At 43.3% G+C, this 19,137-nt stretch overlaps 1 protein-coding gene across 2 annotated transcripts in view; it reads right to left on the bottom strand.

Annotated features, from left to right (window-relative positions):
• Positions 1 to 1,923: 1,923 nt before the first annotated feature.
• The window catches only part of LRP6 (LDL receptor related protein 6), a 64,008-nt gene continuing 46,794 nt past the window's right edge, over positions 1,924 to 19,137 (bottom strand). The window contains exons 12-23 of one of the 2 annotated variants that reach the window (XM_027898529.1): positions 18,224 to 18,550; positions 15,822 to 16,024; positions 14,122 to 14,333; positions 13,728 to 13,918; positions 10,599 to 10,808; positions 9,389 to 9,514; positions 8,087 to 8,281; positions 6,876 to 6,986; positions 5,530 to 5,760; positions 4,887 to 5,023; positions 3,996 to 4,093; positions 1,924 to 2,229 (exon numbers count right to left, since the gene is read on the bottom strand). In XM_027898529.1, the coding sequence (XP_027754330.1) occupies positions 1,938 to 2,229; positions 3,996 to 4,093; positions 4,887 to 5,023; positions 5,530 to 5,760; positions 6,876 to 6,986; positions 8,087 to 8,281; positions 9,389 to 9,514; positions 10,599 to 10,808; positions 13,728 to 13,918; positions 14,122 to 14,333; positions 15,822 to 16,024; positions 18,224 to 18,550 (2,333 nt within the window). In that variant the 3' untranslated portion in view covers positions 1,924 to 1,937. Of the gene's footprint in view, positions 2,230 to 3,995; positions 4,094 to 4,886; positions 5,024 to 5,529; positions 5,761 to 6,875; positions 6,987 to 8,086; positions 8,324 to 9,388; positions 9,515 to 10,598; positions 10,809 to 13,727; positions 13,919 to 14,121; positions 14,334 to 15,821; positions 16,025 to 18,223; positions 18,551 to 19,137 lie in introns of both variants that reach the window. The other variant, XM_027898528.1, reaches the window with a different exon arrangement.

Genomic DNA, 19,137 nt, shown 5'->3' with positions numbered 1-19,137 from the left:
AGTTGAAACTGGCTGGGAAAACAAGCAACAGAGAACAATAAAACCCCAATGGCACCTCTGGAAAGGTGAAATCCCCATAGCATGCCCAAAGGTGGGGAGGCAGAAGCTCCTCAGGACCTTCTTTGGAGAGAGAAGACTCAGAGGGCCAGTCCTTAAAGGCATTGAGCACCTTGGGTGGATTTGGTGTCAACAGAAGGTGCAAATGCATAATGCCATCTACCATCAGGTGTACTGTGAGCTCCCACACAGTCACAGCAGAGCACTGCACTGGAGTCCAGGAGAAGTTAATAATATCCTAGGTTGCCCCTTGACCGATACAAATAATATTTTCACTTGATTAAATAATCTCCCTGTCAAAATCACCACAGTGAGGCTGACGGGAGAAGGGGCTAAATGTGATAATATACAAAAATAGAGATGTGAATATAAAATGGTTTTGTTTAAGAATATCTTGAAATTCGACATTCACAGTGGTTAATACTAAAGTATTAAGCTCACACCACACGAAAGGAGGTATGTCAAAAGGTACATCAAAATCATACTGAGAGAAACTGGCTTTACCTAACACAAAGAAAACATGAGCAGTTCATACAGCAGGGGAACCCCTTCCAATGATCAAAACATCTCTTTTTTTTTTTTTTTTTTCCATGGACAGTTGGTCCACTGAAAGTTAAATGCTTCCTTAGTAGGAAAAAAAATAATATATATATTTATTCATATATGATTTGTATACTGTGATAATCAATATACACTGAAAGTACTGCAAGGATATATTACTCATTTACAGAAAAACTAACAATCCGTGGTTAAATTTATAGTTTATAAATATGCTGTCTGTATTATAGGCGGTATAAAAATATCTGACATTTCGTGGGCACTAGGTCAAAATAAGGTTTTCCTTTTTATGGGACTAAAAATCACTCAGGTATATGCATATTACCCTTGTCAATTATGTGAAAATCATACTGACCTGCTCCAAAACAGAATCCAACCATGCTGGCAAAATGAAGAACGTAATGTATAGCATGATAATCACTGCATGACAAGGCTAAATAGGAGAAAAAACAGAATTTACAGCAGCCCGGTTCTAGCAGTACTTTAAATAAGAATATCATGACTTAAAGTGACACAGGCAGGAAGAAAGGATGCAGCAGAGATAAGAAAACCTAATCGGGATTAAAAAAAAAGAATTTTAAAATACACCCCCAAAAAGTAATCAACAATTCCAGAAGCAAGGAGAGAGCTCTAAATGCTAAATTATCTAGTTTGTTAATTGCATTAAGGAAAATCAGAGGTGTATTAATTTTAAAAAGTGTGATTATTTTTTCTGGATTCACTGCTACAATTGCTGTATTCCTGTAGAAAACAAAGCCCTTTGTGCAAGGTTAATATCTGTCCTGACTGCATTTTCAAGTTTATCTTTCATTGTTGGCCCTCTGTAGTTAACATAGAGGATATTTGGCTACTTCCAAGTATCTATGGTATGCTGCTCTGAGATGGACTTCTTTATTATTAATTATCTCAAACATTTTTGGTATTGACAAACCCCACATATCACCTCTCTCTGGACAAGTAACATATCCCAGTCCTTCTATCTCCTCACGTGCTCAGTCGCTCCACTGGATTTAAGGCATGTTTTTGTGTTCCACTTGCAAAAATAAAAACTTTTTGTACAAACCGTCTGCGTTTTTCCTTTACACAAAATTTTTCTTTTTTTCTTCTTCTTCTTCTTATAGCACGAGCAGCAGCCGCTATTTAAGAAAATATATAAATATCCCTTTTTTTTTTTTTTTTAATTCTTCTGTACAAATATCTTCAGCCATTTCCTCCGCCCCGCTCGGTTGAACTGTACACTGTCGGAGAGCTCCCTCCCCCCCTTCCCCAGGGGAACAGTTTGTATTTACACTTCCAGGCGGCGGGTCGGGGGGGGCTCCCCCTCAGGAGGAGTCGGTGCAGGGGGAGGGCGGCGGTGGGTACAGGTGGTGGGAGTAGCTGCGCTCGGTGTAAGGGGAGGGCGGGCAGCTCTCGCAGTTCTCCTCGGCCGACAGGTACTGGCTGCGCGGGGTGGGGGGCGGAGGGACGGGCTCCGAGTCGTAGTTGAGGTCGCTGGTGTAGCCCTTGCCCGCGGCTGCCGGGACCCTGCGGCTGGGGCCGTAGTCGCTGTCGCAGACATCGGTGCTGCAGGGCGTGGTGGGCGGCGCGAAATGCCGGTAGCTGTAAGGCCTGTAGCTGAGGTGGGAGCAGGGGGGAAAAAAGGGGTCAGCGTACAGAGAGATCGCGCGTTTTGGGTGATGGGCCCCTGAGCGAAGCCCAGGGGGATAAGCCAAGGTGGGAACAGAAAGCAGGGCAGCCTCTCTGCAACGATGCGCAGCGGCACGCTCTCCTCCCTTCGACCACACGCGTCACAGCATCAGTCAAATTACGGCAACCGGTGAATGCGACGCTAATCATTAATTATCTACAGACAACACGTTCCCTAAGGACTTAGGAGCAGTTTCTTCTACCTCAATTAAGACGGAGGGGCAGGAAGGGCACCTGTGTGTGTGTGATAGCTGCATTGCTATTACATGGAGAAGACATCCTGCTATTATGCAGTTGCTGGACACTTTAACTTCTAAGCCCACACAAGGAAACTGAAAATTACCCGGCGCGTTCACAGCAGTCAGGAGAATCACTCCTTAGAGCGGTAACTGGGATGAAATTCTCCAAGGCTGCTACCGCAAAACATTTTTTTTTTTATTTTATTTTTTTTAAATGAGCCAAATATAGTTCCAAGGAAACAAATTAGAAAGGGAAGTAGCATGGTAGCTACAACTCACAGTCAGCTGGGGATGCAGCTCCTCTATAGTCAAGTCAGAATATTAGCAAAGAAGTAAGATCAGAGGCAGCAAGATCAATGGTTATTTTTGGGCGGGGGAGCATTTGGAAAACACTGAACCCTATGCTACACCCCTAATACCATTTTATTGTAGTAAAAGGTACATCAGCTAACCACCGATCAGCAAGACTCATGCTGGTTACCAGAATTCAGGTATTTCTTTCATTAGAAAATTACTTATAATTTTAGAAGATGTTTTCTATGGCTGCAAGGGATCATTATAAACATCTGGTCCGACCTTCTGCACAACAGAGGCCATATTTTCTGCTAATGGAGAGGGGATGTCTGTTTAGCCCCAGAGACCTCATTATCCCAAAAAACCCCAAAGGCTCTGTGTTAGGGAGGCACATCTTTCAACAGACAAACACAGCACTCTCTTTTCACTGACCAGATCTACTGGGGATGTGCCAGGGGAACATTTACACCCTTGGGTAGTATAGGTCTGTTCCTTTATTTTTGTTCCTCTAACTTGCTGTAAAATGATAACTAACTCCAGCATTCTTAAAGGAAAGGTAAGAAAGACACATTCAAGTAAACAAAGCATACGTGTCCATAAATACTAGTCAGCAAAAATAAGCAAAAGGTTGGCAACCTTTTCCAGATATTAACCCTTAATATGTCAAACTAGAAATTCTGCAGTTTATCTAGACCACAATATTAAATGTTACTTCTGACCTCCTTTATATATTGAGAACTTTTTCTCCACAGGGTGTTTGCTTATAATCTCTGATAATTATGTAACAAATTATTTTTGACAGAAGCCTAAAAAAGGGCAGGGTTCACTCCAGGGTAAATATTTTTGGCTTAAACCTATCATGGTACCATGTTTCTTTTGGCTTTCAGCTAGTTTTGTGATGAGTGCTGTCATTCCCCCTACAGCAATATACCCAAGAGATGTATCACCACAACAACCTGGTGTGTGATTTACCTCAGTCAGTGCTGCACTTGTGCACACCCATCAGTGACCTGGTACACGTGAACCCATTCAAGCACTGCTATGGTGCTTGCACAATTAAGGGCCTTTGACTGCAATTCTTATGGAGCAGAGGCTGCCTTCATTCTGCATTTTCCACACTAACTCCTTAATCCTGACAGGAGCTGTGGTAACAGTGATTACCTGTAGGATCTGTGAGTGGATGGGCTGTTTGAAGAATAACCAAATTCCATGGTATAGTGTGAACGTTCAGTGGCTGGTGATGGTGGCGGGTTCAAAATCTAAGGAGTAAAACAAGGAAAAAAAACACAGTTAAAAAGGAAAGATACAAAGTAAACTCAAGAAAACACCAGTTTAATAATTTTTCTTTTTAGTACTGTATAATAGGAACCTTAAATAAAGAACTGCATGCATAGCCCTGCCAACCAAGTGGGATTTTTCGTTTGTTTATTCCCCAGTTCTTTAACAGACACTCAAAATGCCATTTGTTGCCATTCCTACCAGCTACTATTAAGCTCTTCTCCAAAAATGCTGACCTAATAAAAATATCTAAAACAACCTCCCCAGAAGCTAGAAGTGAAGAGATGGGGAGCAGCATACGAGCTGTTTGTGACCAGAAGGATGTAATGGAGCTGCCAAACATTTGTTCACTTATCTGTCACTTGTCAGACACGTGACACAAAACTTCACTTTAATTCCTTGAAAGTCTATACAGAATCAATCATAGCTTTACCTTCAGAGGCACATGGCAGAGTGTAATGAAAGGAGATCTCTCTGCCAGAGCTGCTTAACATTTACAGGGATTTTTTTCATCTCCCCTGACATTCAATCTAACATTTCTTTTTTCTGGCACTGAGCTCTCTCACAACTTTTTTAAATTAAAATTTCTAGACTGTTTTGGAAAAAGACAATCTCACCTTCCTTCCCTTTCAAAAATCACATACTCCATCTTGAAACACGTTTATTAAGCTAAAAATCTAAACCAAAACATTAATCTGTCAATGGGTTAGACTCAGGAGACACCGTTACTTCTCTGCAAGTTATTAAAGGTCTACAAATAACAGAGTAACTTACTGGAGGAAAGTAAGTGCCTTTGGTACTTGAAGAACTACTGGAGGAGGCTCCAGTAACATGGGCCCTGTCATAGGGCGGCCCGCTGCTCCCTCCCATAATGCTGAGGGAGCTGATGACAGATTTACCTCGAGACATACCTGAGGAACAAAGGTGTATGTCAATATTCAGCTGAGAAAAGGAAGCTTAAAACAAAACATTTGCTAGTGACTGAAGCACTGGCACAGAGTCCAAGTGGAAAACGGTGCTCGAAATAACAGGGGAAATTCTGCTCACAGAATCTTTACACAGGTTATTACACAAAGTAATTTGATGCATTGTTTTAACCCTGTAACAGCCTCACAGAGCTTCAGTGCTGACAGGAACCTGCTGGATCCAAAGTCACAAGTTACAGGACATATTTAATTAACATATAAAGAAGCAGCGCGTTTAAATGAAGTGCAACACTGGGATGAAGTCTTACTTCTTAAACAGCAGCAAAGTGTGCTTGGACTGGTGTTAGAAACTTCATCACCAAACAAAACAAGCTGAGACTACAATTATTGCTGGTCATCACTGACTTTGCAAGAAGTTCCACAAGCATAAAAACTCAGTCCACAAACCCACCAAGAATAACTACATGATGTTTAAAGTCCCATTTCCTTACCAGGCAGAGACCCTGACAAAGAGCTGGGGTGAGGCACATAACCCAGAGGGACAGAGGCTGGGCCGTGCACCACATAGTCATTGGTCATGGTTTCCCCATCTCCCTTCATGCGTGGGCACAGCACCCTCTGGCAGATGAAGTACATTGCCCCGACCACAAAGACTGTGAGGATCACACCGATGATGGAGCCTATCGTGTTGTTGGGCTGGGGGGCAGGTTCCTCTGTTGTGTCTGAAAGGGCAAAGGGAAAATCAGACTGTGAAAGTTTAAATCAACACCAGTTTTCCTTATATCTCCCTTTTCTCACCCGTGTAACATTCACTTACGGTGCATCACCTCTCTCGTTCACTAGTGATGAATTTTGGGTTTGATACTCTTTATTAAACTGCCTAACCTACAACACATCTGACCCACCCTCAGATATAGCTGAGCATCAGCTCGAGAGGTACCATTTTCTGAGGAAACTGTATCCAAAACAATTACTCAGCAGTCAAAATGAGTGGCTTTCCCTACAATACCAGTTCTAAGCAACGACATTTCTGACAACTCCCTGCCTGTGCTTCATGAATCTGGCAAGAAAAGCGGACTAAAATATTTTCCTGTTCTCAGTCAGTGTTTTACATCTTACACATTACTGGAAGTTTTTTCCTCAACACATTTTCTTCTCCCCGAACACCCAACCCACACTTTAACCAGCCTGTCACAGTCCACAGAGATGAGTAAACAGACTCCTCTGATCATACTGAAAGAGGGATGCTTGCAACTGCAGTTTTATTCTGGGAGGGCCAATTTTCCATCCTCTATTACAAAACTGGAAAAATATAAACTATACTAAAGGTAACTACACAAGTCTGCAAGGATGTCACCAGTAACTTGCCAGCATGACAGAACATCTCCTATTACTCCTTCTCAAGAATTAAACTCCTTCTCCAGCTCTGGCTTTGCATTTTCATATTATGTGTGTGTCAACCATGATATATGGATCTCTAACACAAGAAATGTCCCTGTTTAAAATTTCTTTTAGAGCACCAACAGTGAAAATGAACTTTTCAGTTGGAATTTTCAAGGCAGCGGTATCCTTGTAGTGCCCTGGAGACTTCAAGGTAGTGGAAATCACATATTACAAATCGTATATCAAGCTCAGAATTACATCTTTTCAAGATAAAAAAGAAAATTTAAAAGGTTTACTCTATAAATAGGGTGCTCCTACGATTCTAAAAGCACCTGCTATTAACTCTCTGGATGAGAAAACCACGGTTGACAGAATAAAATCTAACTTATAGGGAAGGTGAGGAACAAATTTTGGATGCTGCAACCAAGCCTCCAGTCTCAGGTAACACACTTACAGCATCCCTGCTCGTCTGAGCTGTCGCTGCAGTCCAGGTTGTGATCACATTTCTTGCTCTTCCCGATGCACTGCCCACTGGCACAGCGGAACTGATCGGTCAAACAGAGCACTGCCAAGAGAACCACCCGCAGAATAAGTGACAATATCAAAGGCTTCTCCTCTTCAAAATTATTAAGAAACAAAGGCAGCAAAGTGTACAATCAGGAGAGCCTAGAATGCTGCAATCCTAATTTCTGAAAGTAGCCGATGACACAAAAAGTCCCTCCAGTGAACCGTGCAAGAGTGAGTGGTTCAGTGTTCTGCTGAGGATCCCACACTGGGGACCTGGCCCTCACTGCCTGCTCACCCTAAGAGCACTACAAGAGAAAGTCACCTCATCTAAAATAACTCACAAGCAGAAGGCCATTGAGGAGATAGGCACTTATCCCAGGACATGGTTATTTACTATGAGAATCGCCAAATCTAAGCATTTACTGTAATATAAAATAATTAAGTTATTAAAAATAAATCTGCCTAACCATGATGATAAAATTGTTTAAGAAAGATAAATGTGGTTTCTCGTTGTCCTTGTGCTCTTCCTGTAAACCAGAAAGCTCCTTGACCATAAGACAATACATTTTACTTGCCATTATGTTTTTAAACTGAAATGAAAGACAGAATATGAAACTGAAGCTTTGCCAGTACACTCAAAAAATATACTATCACTTTGGGAAGAAAGCTGATTGTACTGGCAACAGTGCTTCCCACTGCAATGATGGTTTAAATACTCTCTTTTACTGTGCTCTGCAGGAAGAAGAGGTCTCCAGAAATCCCATCTGTCTCTCACTACCGGTTACTCAGAAAAGCTCATTTTGTCAGCTACTGAAATAAACAATCCCACGACCTTTGCTTGGTACAAGGGACACAAAAAGCAGCGACAAGGAATTGTTCCACTTGGTAGTTCACCCCCAGATACTGGGTTTTTAGAGCTTAAAATCATACCGTTTTTAACAGTACTTTTTACAGTGTTTAAAACCACTGCGAGACAGAGATCAGTCTTAATTTCCACCTCACAGGTAGAGAAACAAAAGCCTGGAGTTATGAAATAATTTCCATTTAATAGACCAGTTTAAAAACAAGCAGAACCTTGGATCCTTCCAAACCCTGCTCAGTAATAACACTGGTATTTATTATCGCGCCCCTATGACAACACCAAAGCGTCCTCTGTACCTTCACAGTTCTTCTCGTCTGAGTTGTCCTGACAATTTGCTTCCCCGTTGCACCGGAGGGCACTGTCTATGCACTGGCCACTTTCACACTGGAACTGGGTATCTGAGCACACGGGGCAGTTCTTCTCGTCACTGTGGTCCTCGCACTCAGTGAAACCGTCGCAGCGCCAGGCCACGGGGATGCAGTCAATCTCACCTGTGAAACAGGTGAATTGCTGAGGGGAGCATGTTGGTGGCTCTTAAAAAAATCAAGCAAAACAGACAAGAATTAAAAATCCGGGTGAACAAAACAGCTCCGTCCAGGCGAAGGGCTCAGCAGCTTTCACTTATCGAAGCAGCTGATAAACACTCCGTGTCACAGGGTAACCTCCACACCCACTGCCTCCACAGTCATTTGGCAGACCTTGAGCCCCAGGGGACTGATGAAGGCTCACATCAGCGGGGGCTTGACAGACAAAGAACAAGAGGAACAGAGAAACAGGCCCACGAAACACAATTATTTTCTTCCTTTCCCATTTAAGACTCCTACACCCTTCTCTTAGCAGGTCTTCAACTCTTCATTAAAAGTCATCACACTTTTCTACTCCCTCTTTCCTGCAACACTACTGTATCCACAGCTGATGGCTTACTCTAGAAAATGTTAAAAGGATGTGATGTGCTGTACATGGATGCACTGTGACTCAGTGTCTATTTATGTGCCCTTGTCAGTTCTGCTCAGTCAAAATTCTTTTAAAACAAAAAAACTGTTCCATCTAGTCAAGTTCAACCGTCTTGACACATCTGTTGGCTGTTATTTAACATTTACTACATTAACTGTTCATTTCATGTGGATTTTTTTTTCTCCCCTTTTTTAATCCCCGTTTCCTCCCTCTGCTTTTTGGCCTGGTACTAAACTTGCTCTGAGAGGATATCTGGATTATGTTATTTATTCCACTGTGAGCACACATGCAGCCTCGATGGCGAGATGATTGCATAATAAATCCATTCAGCACAGTGGCACCAAAGGGCTTCTCCTCTCCCCCGTTTCAACCCCTCCTCTGGAGACACCAGGGTGTGGGTTACAGTGACTGCATCACCATGGAGGAGGCAACTTGCCCTTCTGGCACCCAAGTTCAGAAAGACACACGCAGGGTGAGCTTGAGGAGGACAACAGAGAAGAATAAAGTGGCATAGACAGTGCAGAGTGCCAGAATGTGAGAATCTACCCCTATTTGAACGAGGAGAACGTATGGAGTGAGAGAAAAAAGTGCTGAAAATCATACAATTCAAAATTGAAGTGGCACAGAGCATGGGAAAGGCTTACCTCCACAGGACAGCTCATCCTGCAGCAGAACGAGGTGGACGGGGCAAGAACAGCGTGTGGTGCCATCGCCCTTCACGATGCAAATGTGTGAGCAGCCACCGTTATCTTGGGAGCAGGGATGCTGTCCTGTGAGTTTAAAAACAAGAAAGACAGGGACTGACAAGAAATCTCCACCTCTTTCACAACTTTTCAGTGATTTCTTTGGGCCCATCGGTCCCCCTTCATTACTTCCTTTAGGGAAGAGCACTACTAAAAAAATGTCTTGGATTCCATACTTCATTTTCTCTATCAAAGACCATTAAAAAAAAGTAAACTTTTCCTAATTTATGAATTCTAAAGCTTCCAGTCTCCAAAACTCAAATTAACATGCTCTAGATAAATATGTCTCTTCATTTTAATGTTTAATGAGGACAACATACTTCTCTTGGAACTCCTGACAGATTTACTGAGATTAATAGCACACAAAACTAGTAGTAGTCTGCATCGATGTTTTAATTAAGCATCCCCAGACGTTTTTCTACATATTTCTCCCAGGCATGCACCACAGCCTACTAACCAGGCATATTTCCTCCAGGATGACAGCAACTCCACTGCTTTAACCATCTACCTCCCATGATTTCAAGAGTATTGTGTGTAGGGAACAGAAAACTTTTCAAAGCGCAGCCACGTTCAACACAAATTGTTATTTAATACATACTTCCTTTTTCTAGTGCAACATTGTTCTCTGTCATTCACTTTCAATATGAATTCCCCCTATCAAAAATTGCTCACTCTGCCTTCAAGGCCCACAAGTCCATTGAAACATTCGGTGCCAGTAAAAGCCCTGAGAGTTGTGCTTGCCTAAACAGAGCAAACACCTCATAGCAGTTCACTAGCACGATCCAGAAAATCCTCTCCCGGGGATACCAGGATGTTTCCACTGTGCCTAGAGACACTCAAGTGCCAGGTGCCTGTGTGACACTACAATAAAGCTGTCATCAGCAACAAAATATCATGCTGGGGTTGTGATAGATTTCCAATCCATTGCCAACTGCCTGAAGGAAACAATCCTAAGAGCACCCTGACAGCTAACTGATACCAACTTCTGGTCCCTGCCATCTGCACGGATGTTGGTCAGCAAAAAGGCAAAGGAAGCTTCAGTCTCTGTGGCCACTCCTTGTCTCGAGTCCCACAGGCACTGTTTGCACCTGCAGACAGGGGCTGCACTTACTGTATTCCTGAATGTTGAGCTCTCTCACAGCGTGGATGTCACTGAGCTGTGCAATCCGAGCCTGGACCTTCGTACGTCCTTCTCGGCCGGTCATGTCAATCTTCTCAATCATCTGCTGTTGTCTGTCGATCCAGTAGAGCCAGTTTTCGAACACAGTTAGTCCCACGGGCTGCAGGATATTGGAGTCTTCCAAAACAATCCGGTTGGCACCTGGAGAAGGGAAAGAGCGGTGTAGTTGAACCAGAATAAACTGAATTACTATCAGAAACATTTTCTGCACTGCTCACACCGCTGGTTTTCACTCCTCCTATGCTACCAGGTAAGCCTACTGTAAAAAACTCAAGCAATTCATGGTCCTCTGATGCACCACTAATGCATTTGGCAGACAGATGATTAAATTTTTTTTCTGCTTTCATCAAGAAAACAGTTTCTGTGCTTCTAAAACATCTACTGTACTTAAGAGGCACCTGGAACTGGGGGCTCAGCTCTCATTGGTCTTTCCAGTCTTTTCTCAATAAGATGGAAATTGGTAGTTCTTTTCATTCTTCTTTCCCTTTTTGGAGAGATCAATTTCTTTGTCTTGCCATACAACAGGGAATGAGAAGATGGATAATTAGCTTGAGCTAACTAGTACAATCTACCATACCCACACAAGATAATGTAACAGGACAGAAGACACATGCATTTCATGATTTTATACTTGGAGTAAATTCTATCCCTCTGCTTTGTTTGGTAGCAAGAAGAGGTTTTTTTTTAGCTTGTTGAGAATTTTATGACCAGTAGGTCGGCGATGATGACTACCAAACAAATTTGATGGTGGAAAATGTATTTACCTCCTTTTTGCTAAATGCACACAGAGTTCAGAAATTAAGCAACCTTCCAAACATTTACTAAGAGTTAGAATCTAAAGCAGAACACGGAAATTCAAATCAGCTGGACTGGAGTCTCACCCACCACTCTGGAACAACATCTGATTAAGAAAAGACGTTGATGGATTCTGAAGGAGGTTATACCCTGACTGATGGGGAAATTACCAGACTGAGTGATGTAAGTCAATTTAAATAACTGCAACCATCTATTAACATGCGTGAACGTGACTAATTGGGAAAAGGTGAGAAACAGAAACCTGAATCATGAGAAGAAGAGATAAGCTGGGAACAGGGCAAAATGCCAAGATGACAGTAAGAAATACAAAAATTAGGACCTTGACCTACCCAAATGGAGTCTGTACATGCTCTGCTCTGCCATGACCACGGCAATCATTTTGCAGAATGCACCTAAAGCTCAGAAGCTTAAAATTTTCCCTTCCTTAACGTTTTAATCTTTCTTTTTAATATTCATGACCAAGTGTAACTGACTGTTTGCGACTAAAACAAGACCCTAAAACCCCTTCTTCCATAAACCAACGATAAAATCTGAAGCTGATTCATTAGAGAGCTGGTTTCCTTTATTGGGAATGTCAGATGAAAGGGAGACATGATTAAGAGGAGCTTTTGTCTCCTGGCATCACCATCCTCTCTCCAGCAATACCTTCTACCAAAAGACTTAAAACCAACCAAATAAATGCAAAGATCAGGACACACCCATAGCTCCTTCTATTTCCCAAGAAAAATTACTTAATTCCAGAACCATCAGACATTTCCAAATCACAGTAGATTTTCTGGAAGAGAAGGACTAATTTCCAAATAGTTTCCATGGCAGGGAGCTCATTCCAGTCATCTTTTCATAAATCAAGTGAAGGCTCTGGGTAACTTCAGCAGGATATCCCATTTGGGAGGAATACTAAGTCCTAAGTGAATGCCTGAAGGACAGGGAGGAAAAGGCAGACTGCATCACATGAAAGGCATTCTAACTGTCCTGGTCTTTGTGAGTCCTGCCATCTACAGAGTCGACAGAGCAAGAGACTGTGAATGTTTTTAATAAGCTAACGTGCAGAAAAATTACTCTGCTGGTCAAAAGAGCCTATTAATCAGCATTCCTAAGCACAGGAATGCATCTCGGCAGTTAGCAATTTATCCTGGTGATTACAGCACTCTATTGGTGTTGCAAATGCCAAAAAGCAAGAGAGGTTTTCGAATGACTTTAGCTTGTGTTCTTCAAAATACAACACTGGTGACAAAAATAAACACATCTTAAAGAAAAAAAGAAAAGCAGGATCATTAAAACCAGACTAAACTGGAATTTAGACCCATCTCCTCCGGTGTTTTAATTCTGGGCAGATAACAAACAAAGAGAGAAATTAAACATGGTGTGATATTCTGCCACCTGTCACCCTACTCATGCAAACTCTGGGTGTGGGACAGCTTACAACACACTTGAGCTACACCACTCCAAATTTTTCTCTTCAAAAGCAATTCACAAACTCAGGTTATGCCTTACTGTTTTAAAGCAGTAAACAGTCAGGATACTGCGATTCCAGTGACCCTGCACCTTCCAATGACACACACCACTGAAAAAAAATTACTGTTTTTCTGAGCCTCAGTTCCAACCATCTAGAAAAACTGAAACTCCTTTTCTTTGTATTGTTATTATTTTGCTTGGGTGGTTAAGTGAGCTGAGTCGCTCACAGAGGAGCTCAGACAAGCACCACAACCAACCTCAGGGAGCAGGCAAAGGCAATTCCATAGCTGGAGGAGGGAGTTTTTTTGTCTTTTGAGAACAGATGTTAGATCTGCTCAGTTCTTCTCACATCTTTTCACCCTAAATGATAAGTGCATAAGTAACCTGGACACCTGTTGCTTTAACTCTGCTGGACAGATTTTCCCACTAACAGGGAACTTTCCTCTGACTGACAAATTACTGCACCAAAACCAATGCCTTTAAAAACAACCCTCTCCAAAACTGCTGCAGTTTATTTGTGAACTAACTTTGGGAAACCACACGAATTGCCTTGCAGGGAGAAACTGAAGTAAATAGCATGTGTAGCAATTAATAATGCAAATCACAGATAGAGGCACGAAACTGTAAAGGCACACTGCATGAATCATGCCCATTCCTTGGCTGGGAATTTAGAGTGATTACAATCACAGTATAGACTGTTTATAATGGAAGAAAAAGATGACACCTCTCTCTGCATTCCCCCACACCCACAGCACCCAAATGAATCACTGAGTTAAAGTGCTGCTCTACCTGACAGGTCACTGCTTTCGATTCTCCGCAGATCTGAATCAGCCCAGAAGAGCTTGCCCAGCTGGCTGTCGATAGCTAAGGCTACGGGCTTGCTCAGACCACTGAAAAAAAGCACTTCTCGTTCAGTTCCATCCAGTGCTGCTCTCTCAATTTTAGGAGACCTTTCCTGCAGGTTGGTGAAATACATGTACCTGGAACAGGAAGGATTAGAGGAAAAAAGTTTATTTCATCTTTACACATTTTTGCTATAAATCCAGGACATCTTCGCAAACGCCAAAGTTGGTTTCATTCTGACAAACAGAAACCAAGCCGCAGCAAAAAAAAAACAAACCAACCTGATTCTCAATCCCTTCAGCCTGAATTTCCCCCCCTGATTATTATTTCAGCTCCCTACCCTTTCTCTGGATTCACCACAATGGCTCTGGGCCTGTCCTGATCCCCCTTGAGCACCACCCCCATGGCTCTGCCGTCCAGGCGTGTCACGTTGATGACGTTCGTGGCTTCGCAGGTCCAGTAGATGTAACGGCTGTAGATGTCGATGCTCAGGTCGTAGGGCTGCATGTCTAAGTTCTGGTTGGGCACTGGGCTGGTCACAACAGTGAGGCTCTGCAAAGAAAAGGTGGGTAACACACAGAAGGACATTTAATCTTAATAGAACACGGATTATTTTATTTCCTGTGGCTGTACCACGTCAAACTACTGTTCAGAAAAAGGAGGCAACCAAAATACTACCATATTAAAAGCACTGCTAATTTAAGCATTGCTAAATGAAGAGTTATGGCTGAGGGGTGTTCAGCAGAATCCAGCTATCACCCCATCCACCACCAGAAACCACACTTTTAAAATTAAACTGACTATAGCACAATCTGTGTTACTCACCTTCATCTCCCACTCCTCCCATATTGAAAAAAATCAGGAAGGGAAAAAAATCTATTATAAAATGTGAATAAATAAATAAGTAGTCACTACTCACAATTACCCTCACTAAACCTGTGTATGGGGTTTGTGTGGCAAGGTTCTGGTGGGGGGAGAAGGCTGTGGGGGTGACTCCTGCGAGAAGCTGCTGGAAGCTTCCCCCGTGGCTCCAGAATGCACCTGCTGTGGCCAAGGCCAAGCCCAGCAGGGATGGTGGGAGTGATAAATGTGATAGCTTATTTAAGAAGGGAAAAAAGTTACTGGGCAGAAGTAAATGTGGCCAGAGAAGACAGGAGTGAGAAATATGTAAGAGAGGCAGCCCTGCAGACACCAAGGTCAGTGAGGAAGGAGTTAAGCCTGGGAAGGAGGGAGGGGTAGGGGAAGGTGTTTTTGAGATTTTAGGCCTCATTATCTTACTCTGATTTTGATTGGTAATAAATTCAATTAATTTCTCCAGGTTGAGCCTGTTTTGCCTGTGATGGAAACTGGTGAATGACTTCTCTCTGCCCTTATCTCAACCCACAGGCCTTTTGTTGTATTTTCTCTGTCCTGTCTCACTGAGGAGGGGAGTGACAGAGCATCTTCAGAGGGCACCTGCCATCCAGCCAGGGTCAAACCACCACAACCTGTATTACCTTTTGCCTTCTACCCTACTCTACCTTTTTTGCATTCCCCTGTCAAATCCATTTTCCCAAGCTTGCTCCATCTCTTACAGGTCACTAGCTTCAAGCTCCTCACTCAGTGTTTTTACAAAACTCCTCCAATCTGCAGCAGAGCCTGGGAGGCTCCACACACAGCTGTGTGCTCATCAAGCGCCCCCTTCTCCATTTGAGAGTCACTGCCCTGCACCCTTCTTGCTCACACACACCCCATTTCTCCCAAGAACTTCCCCTTCCACGTTTCATATCTCAAGTAAGGGCTTCAAACAGCTTCCAGACAAAAGACAGCGCTGAGCAAACAATGCACCGTTAACAACAGCACCCTGGAGCTGGCCTTGGCTTTCCATGATTTACTTCTCGCTGCAACCTCCCAGATTTACCGACGGAGGGCTCCCGAAAACTCCAGGTGCCACTTGTTTTGCCAAGCTGACGTTAACCCTACAGGAAAGCCGTGCACCCGAATTATTCCCATACAATCAGTCCATATTTGGCACAATGTTCAGCAGTGCCACCCCCATACCTGGCTGCCGTCTTCCTGCGCCTTGCGGATGATGTTCTGCCGGGAGTCGATCCAGTACAGCTGCTTGTCCAGGGGGTCGTAGTCGATGGCTCGGACGTTCCTGAGGCTGTGGATGGGGAGGATGATGTCTGGGCTCTGCTGCTCGTCGATCACCATGCGATTAATCGCGTTCTTCTGACTGAACAACAGAAACGTCGTAGGAGCTTGACGGGGTTAGAGGCAGAGAGGGGGGTGGAAGGGTTACACACAGCGATAAACCTGGACACTTTTATGCTTAAGAATGACCACTATTAGACATAACCAGACAGTACCTGTTATTTCATTCCCCTTCTCCCTCTTCCTTTGCCAAAAACAAGCAAAAAACCCCGAAATAATACATAAAAATCCTAACCTTTGATGAATTTGAAAAGCCTTCTGAATGATCTCTTTTTACTATAAATGTCTGTACGTGTATGTGACAGGCAAAGCTAAATTTTCTAAGTGGACAGACTAACGAATGCAAAGACTCCTGTCAAAATCACCTCAAAGAAGAATGGTCAATCATGCCTCTCAAAGAACTGTCCATTTTCTTTCTAAAGGGGTCTTAGGAGGTTGAACCCTCTGCCAGAAACACTACTACTTGCAGAGGAAGGTGAGAAAAAGCCAGCACTGGTTCCTTTATTTAGAGGTTTCACGGAAAAAAGAGATTGACAGCGGTTCAGTCCTGTTCCCACAAACCCTCTTTTTGCCTGCACTGGAATGAAACAAAAACTAATTCACAGGAAAATCTCTTAACTGTGTGTGAGGTTGTGTTTTTTGGAGAAAAATGTATTTGCTCTTCTCAAATCTATGTATCTTTCTTATTTCTAGTTGCTTATCTGGGAATAATAGCCTGCAATCAGAAAAAAGAAAATAAAATCTGACACTCTGCTCCACATGCCCAGCAAAAATTTCCTGGACAGATGTTTTTTTTTTCCCTTGGAAATGCCATTTTGCTGTAGTTTACCAGCTGTGCATTACAGTAAGAGCACAAAGCACTTCATGCATTGTTGAAAAAAAAATTATCTCTCCATTACATAACTGGGTCAGAAATCAGAGGAGATGGTTAAAGCATTTTCCCTTTTCAGAGGGTTCTTTTCAAGAAGGGCTTCTTCCCCACCTGCAGCCACTGCTGTGCAAGATGTCACGAGAACCAGCAGCCAGAAATGCAGTTTGAAGCCTCCCTGAAGTTTGTACAATCAATTCTCTCATAGCACAGGCCTGGAGAGAGTTTAGCAGTAGGAGTTCAGAGTTTGGCAGTTTTGCACTTATTTACAAGCCTGTAAAACAGGTAAGGCAGCAAAAGCCTCCTGGAGAACATCATCACCTTGCTTTGTTATTTTAGAATAAGCTTTGAACATCTCTTCTGACTGCTGGGGAAAAAAAAGGCAGAGAGGAGTTTCCTTGGTAACTAACACACAGACCTAACATCCTAAACATCCTACAACAATCAGGCCTAATTGCAAGGCACTTCTGCTTTCTGGAAAACCTGTACTTTCCCTCCAAAGAGCCTAGAACTGTACCGTGGGGGAATGGTTCTATTTGCTCCCAGTGTATTCCCTGTATTTTACTCCTTCCTTTGTTTCCAAGAGCATTTTCACAAGCAAACAAGACCTCTGATCATCTTGCTACTTATTCCCTGCTGGAAGTCAAACTCCTCCACCTCCAAAATCATCACCAGAGAGGTGCCAGCCATGCCTTTAACTCGCATGACCGTGTGAGAATGTCAGTTGGAGCTCTCTACTCATGCATAATGTGGACAAGATACAATCTGCCTCTCTGTACCATGAGTCTCTTCACCCACTGACTAATCTGAATGACACCAGTGGAAATCAGCCACCCAGCGTGGTTGCCAAAATTATGACAGCTCCACTGGCAGCCCGCTATTGAGAGATGGATAAATTATTTGGTTAGAAGCTAATTACACACAGCCTGAGGGGCCTTGTGGTTCAAATTCTGCACAACAATAAAAAAAAAAAAAAAGGGGCTTGGCTGCACTGAGATCAGAAATCAGACTGCTGGGAGGCTGTGGAGCCAAACCAACTTCTCTGAGGAAGAAACACTTTGAGGTGTGGCAGCAGCCCACCTCAGCATCCCATCAGCCAGACAACACAGCAACCACAGAATGAAATCCTGACCACCTAAAGCCTGCACAAAATCTGTAATCCACACCAAACTATCACATTTCCTTGATGCCAGACAAGACTTGAAATAAAGTAGCAGATAAATAAACAAGCAAGCAATCACTCGAGGAGGGCAGGACAGACATACAAAACCAAAAGCATTTTTAGCCTTCCTGTTTAAATAGATAATAAGTATAATGCTTGCATCTGTTACTAAACACATGTGCTTCCCCATTTCATTTTTCATCCAGCATGGCTTACCACTGCAGGTCCTGTTGTCAGAGTTGAGGGAATAGTGAGCTGGGCAGCCACAGACGAAGCCACCCACGGGCACTGCCAAGCACAGGTGAGAGCAGTGCCCGTTGCTCGAGGCACACTCGTTCCAGCCCGCCTGCCTGGAGGAGTGGAACACCAAGATGTCCATCACGTAATCCAGGTGCCCCTGGATGATGGTTCTGTTCTGGCCACTGGTCTTGTTGGCCCGTTCGATGCTGCGCCGGCTCCAGTCTGTCCAGTAAATGTAGTCCTGGTACTGGGTCAAGCCGAAGGGGTGAGGCAAGTCATCAGCTATGATCTCACGGTCAAGGCCTGGTTCCAAGAAGGAACAGAGAGGAAAAGCAGAGTTATATGTGGACAAACTGAAAAGAAAGATTCTGTCCTTTCCCTCCTCCCCAAAACAGACAGGGTCCCTCTCAGTTTGATGCAGGATCCTGACACTGCATCTCTTGGCACCACATTTGGGTCTCTGCCCACCTGCTTACAAAATTAAAACTGTTACAAGCTTAATGAAATTCTCCACTGCATCAAGACACAAATTAAATGCACGAGGTTAAACTAACTTGTCTCTGCAATGTCACAACAGGAACAAGCAATCAGAAAGCCAGGAGAGGAAACAGTTAATTGTGTATACTGTGGAAATGTTAAGAGACCTCAAGGTGAAGGACATGGGGGGGGAGAATTTATTTATACCATGTTATGTCAATCGCTTCATTCCCACAGCACCTCCTGCTGTCTGGTCACACAAAATGAATGGGAGATTATGAAGCCAGAAGTCATTCCCTCTTTGCACAGAGAAATCAGGAGTGCACAACACCCCCCACCATCACTAGCCACGGGCACAGGGAAAAGGAAACTCAAATGCCATGTCCAGTTCCACGTTACACAAGGGAACACAG

This window comes from Empidonax traillii, unplaced genomic scaffold, assembly GCF_003031625.1.
Source record: "Empidonax traillii isolate 1590-97213 ecotype Southwest subspecies unplaced genomic scaffold, ASM303162v1 scaffold601:size890739, whole genome shotgun sequence".
Lineage (NCBI taxonomy): Eukaryota > Metazoa > Chordata > Aves > Passeriformes > Tyrannidae > Empidonax > Empidonax traillii.
The sequence above is the reverse complement of the archived record's forward strand: the minus strand, read 5'-3'. Positions and strand labels throughout refer to the sequence as shown.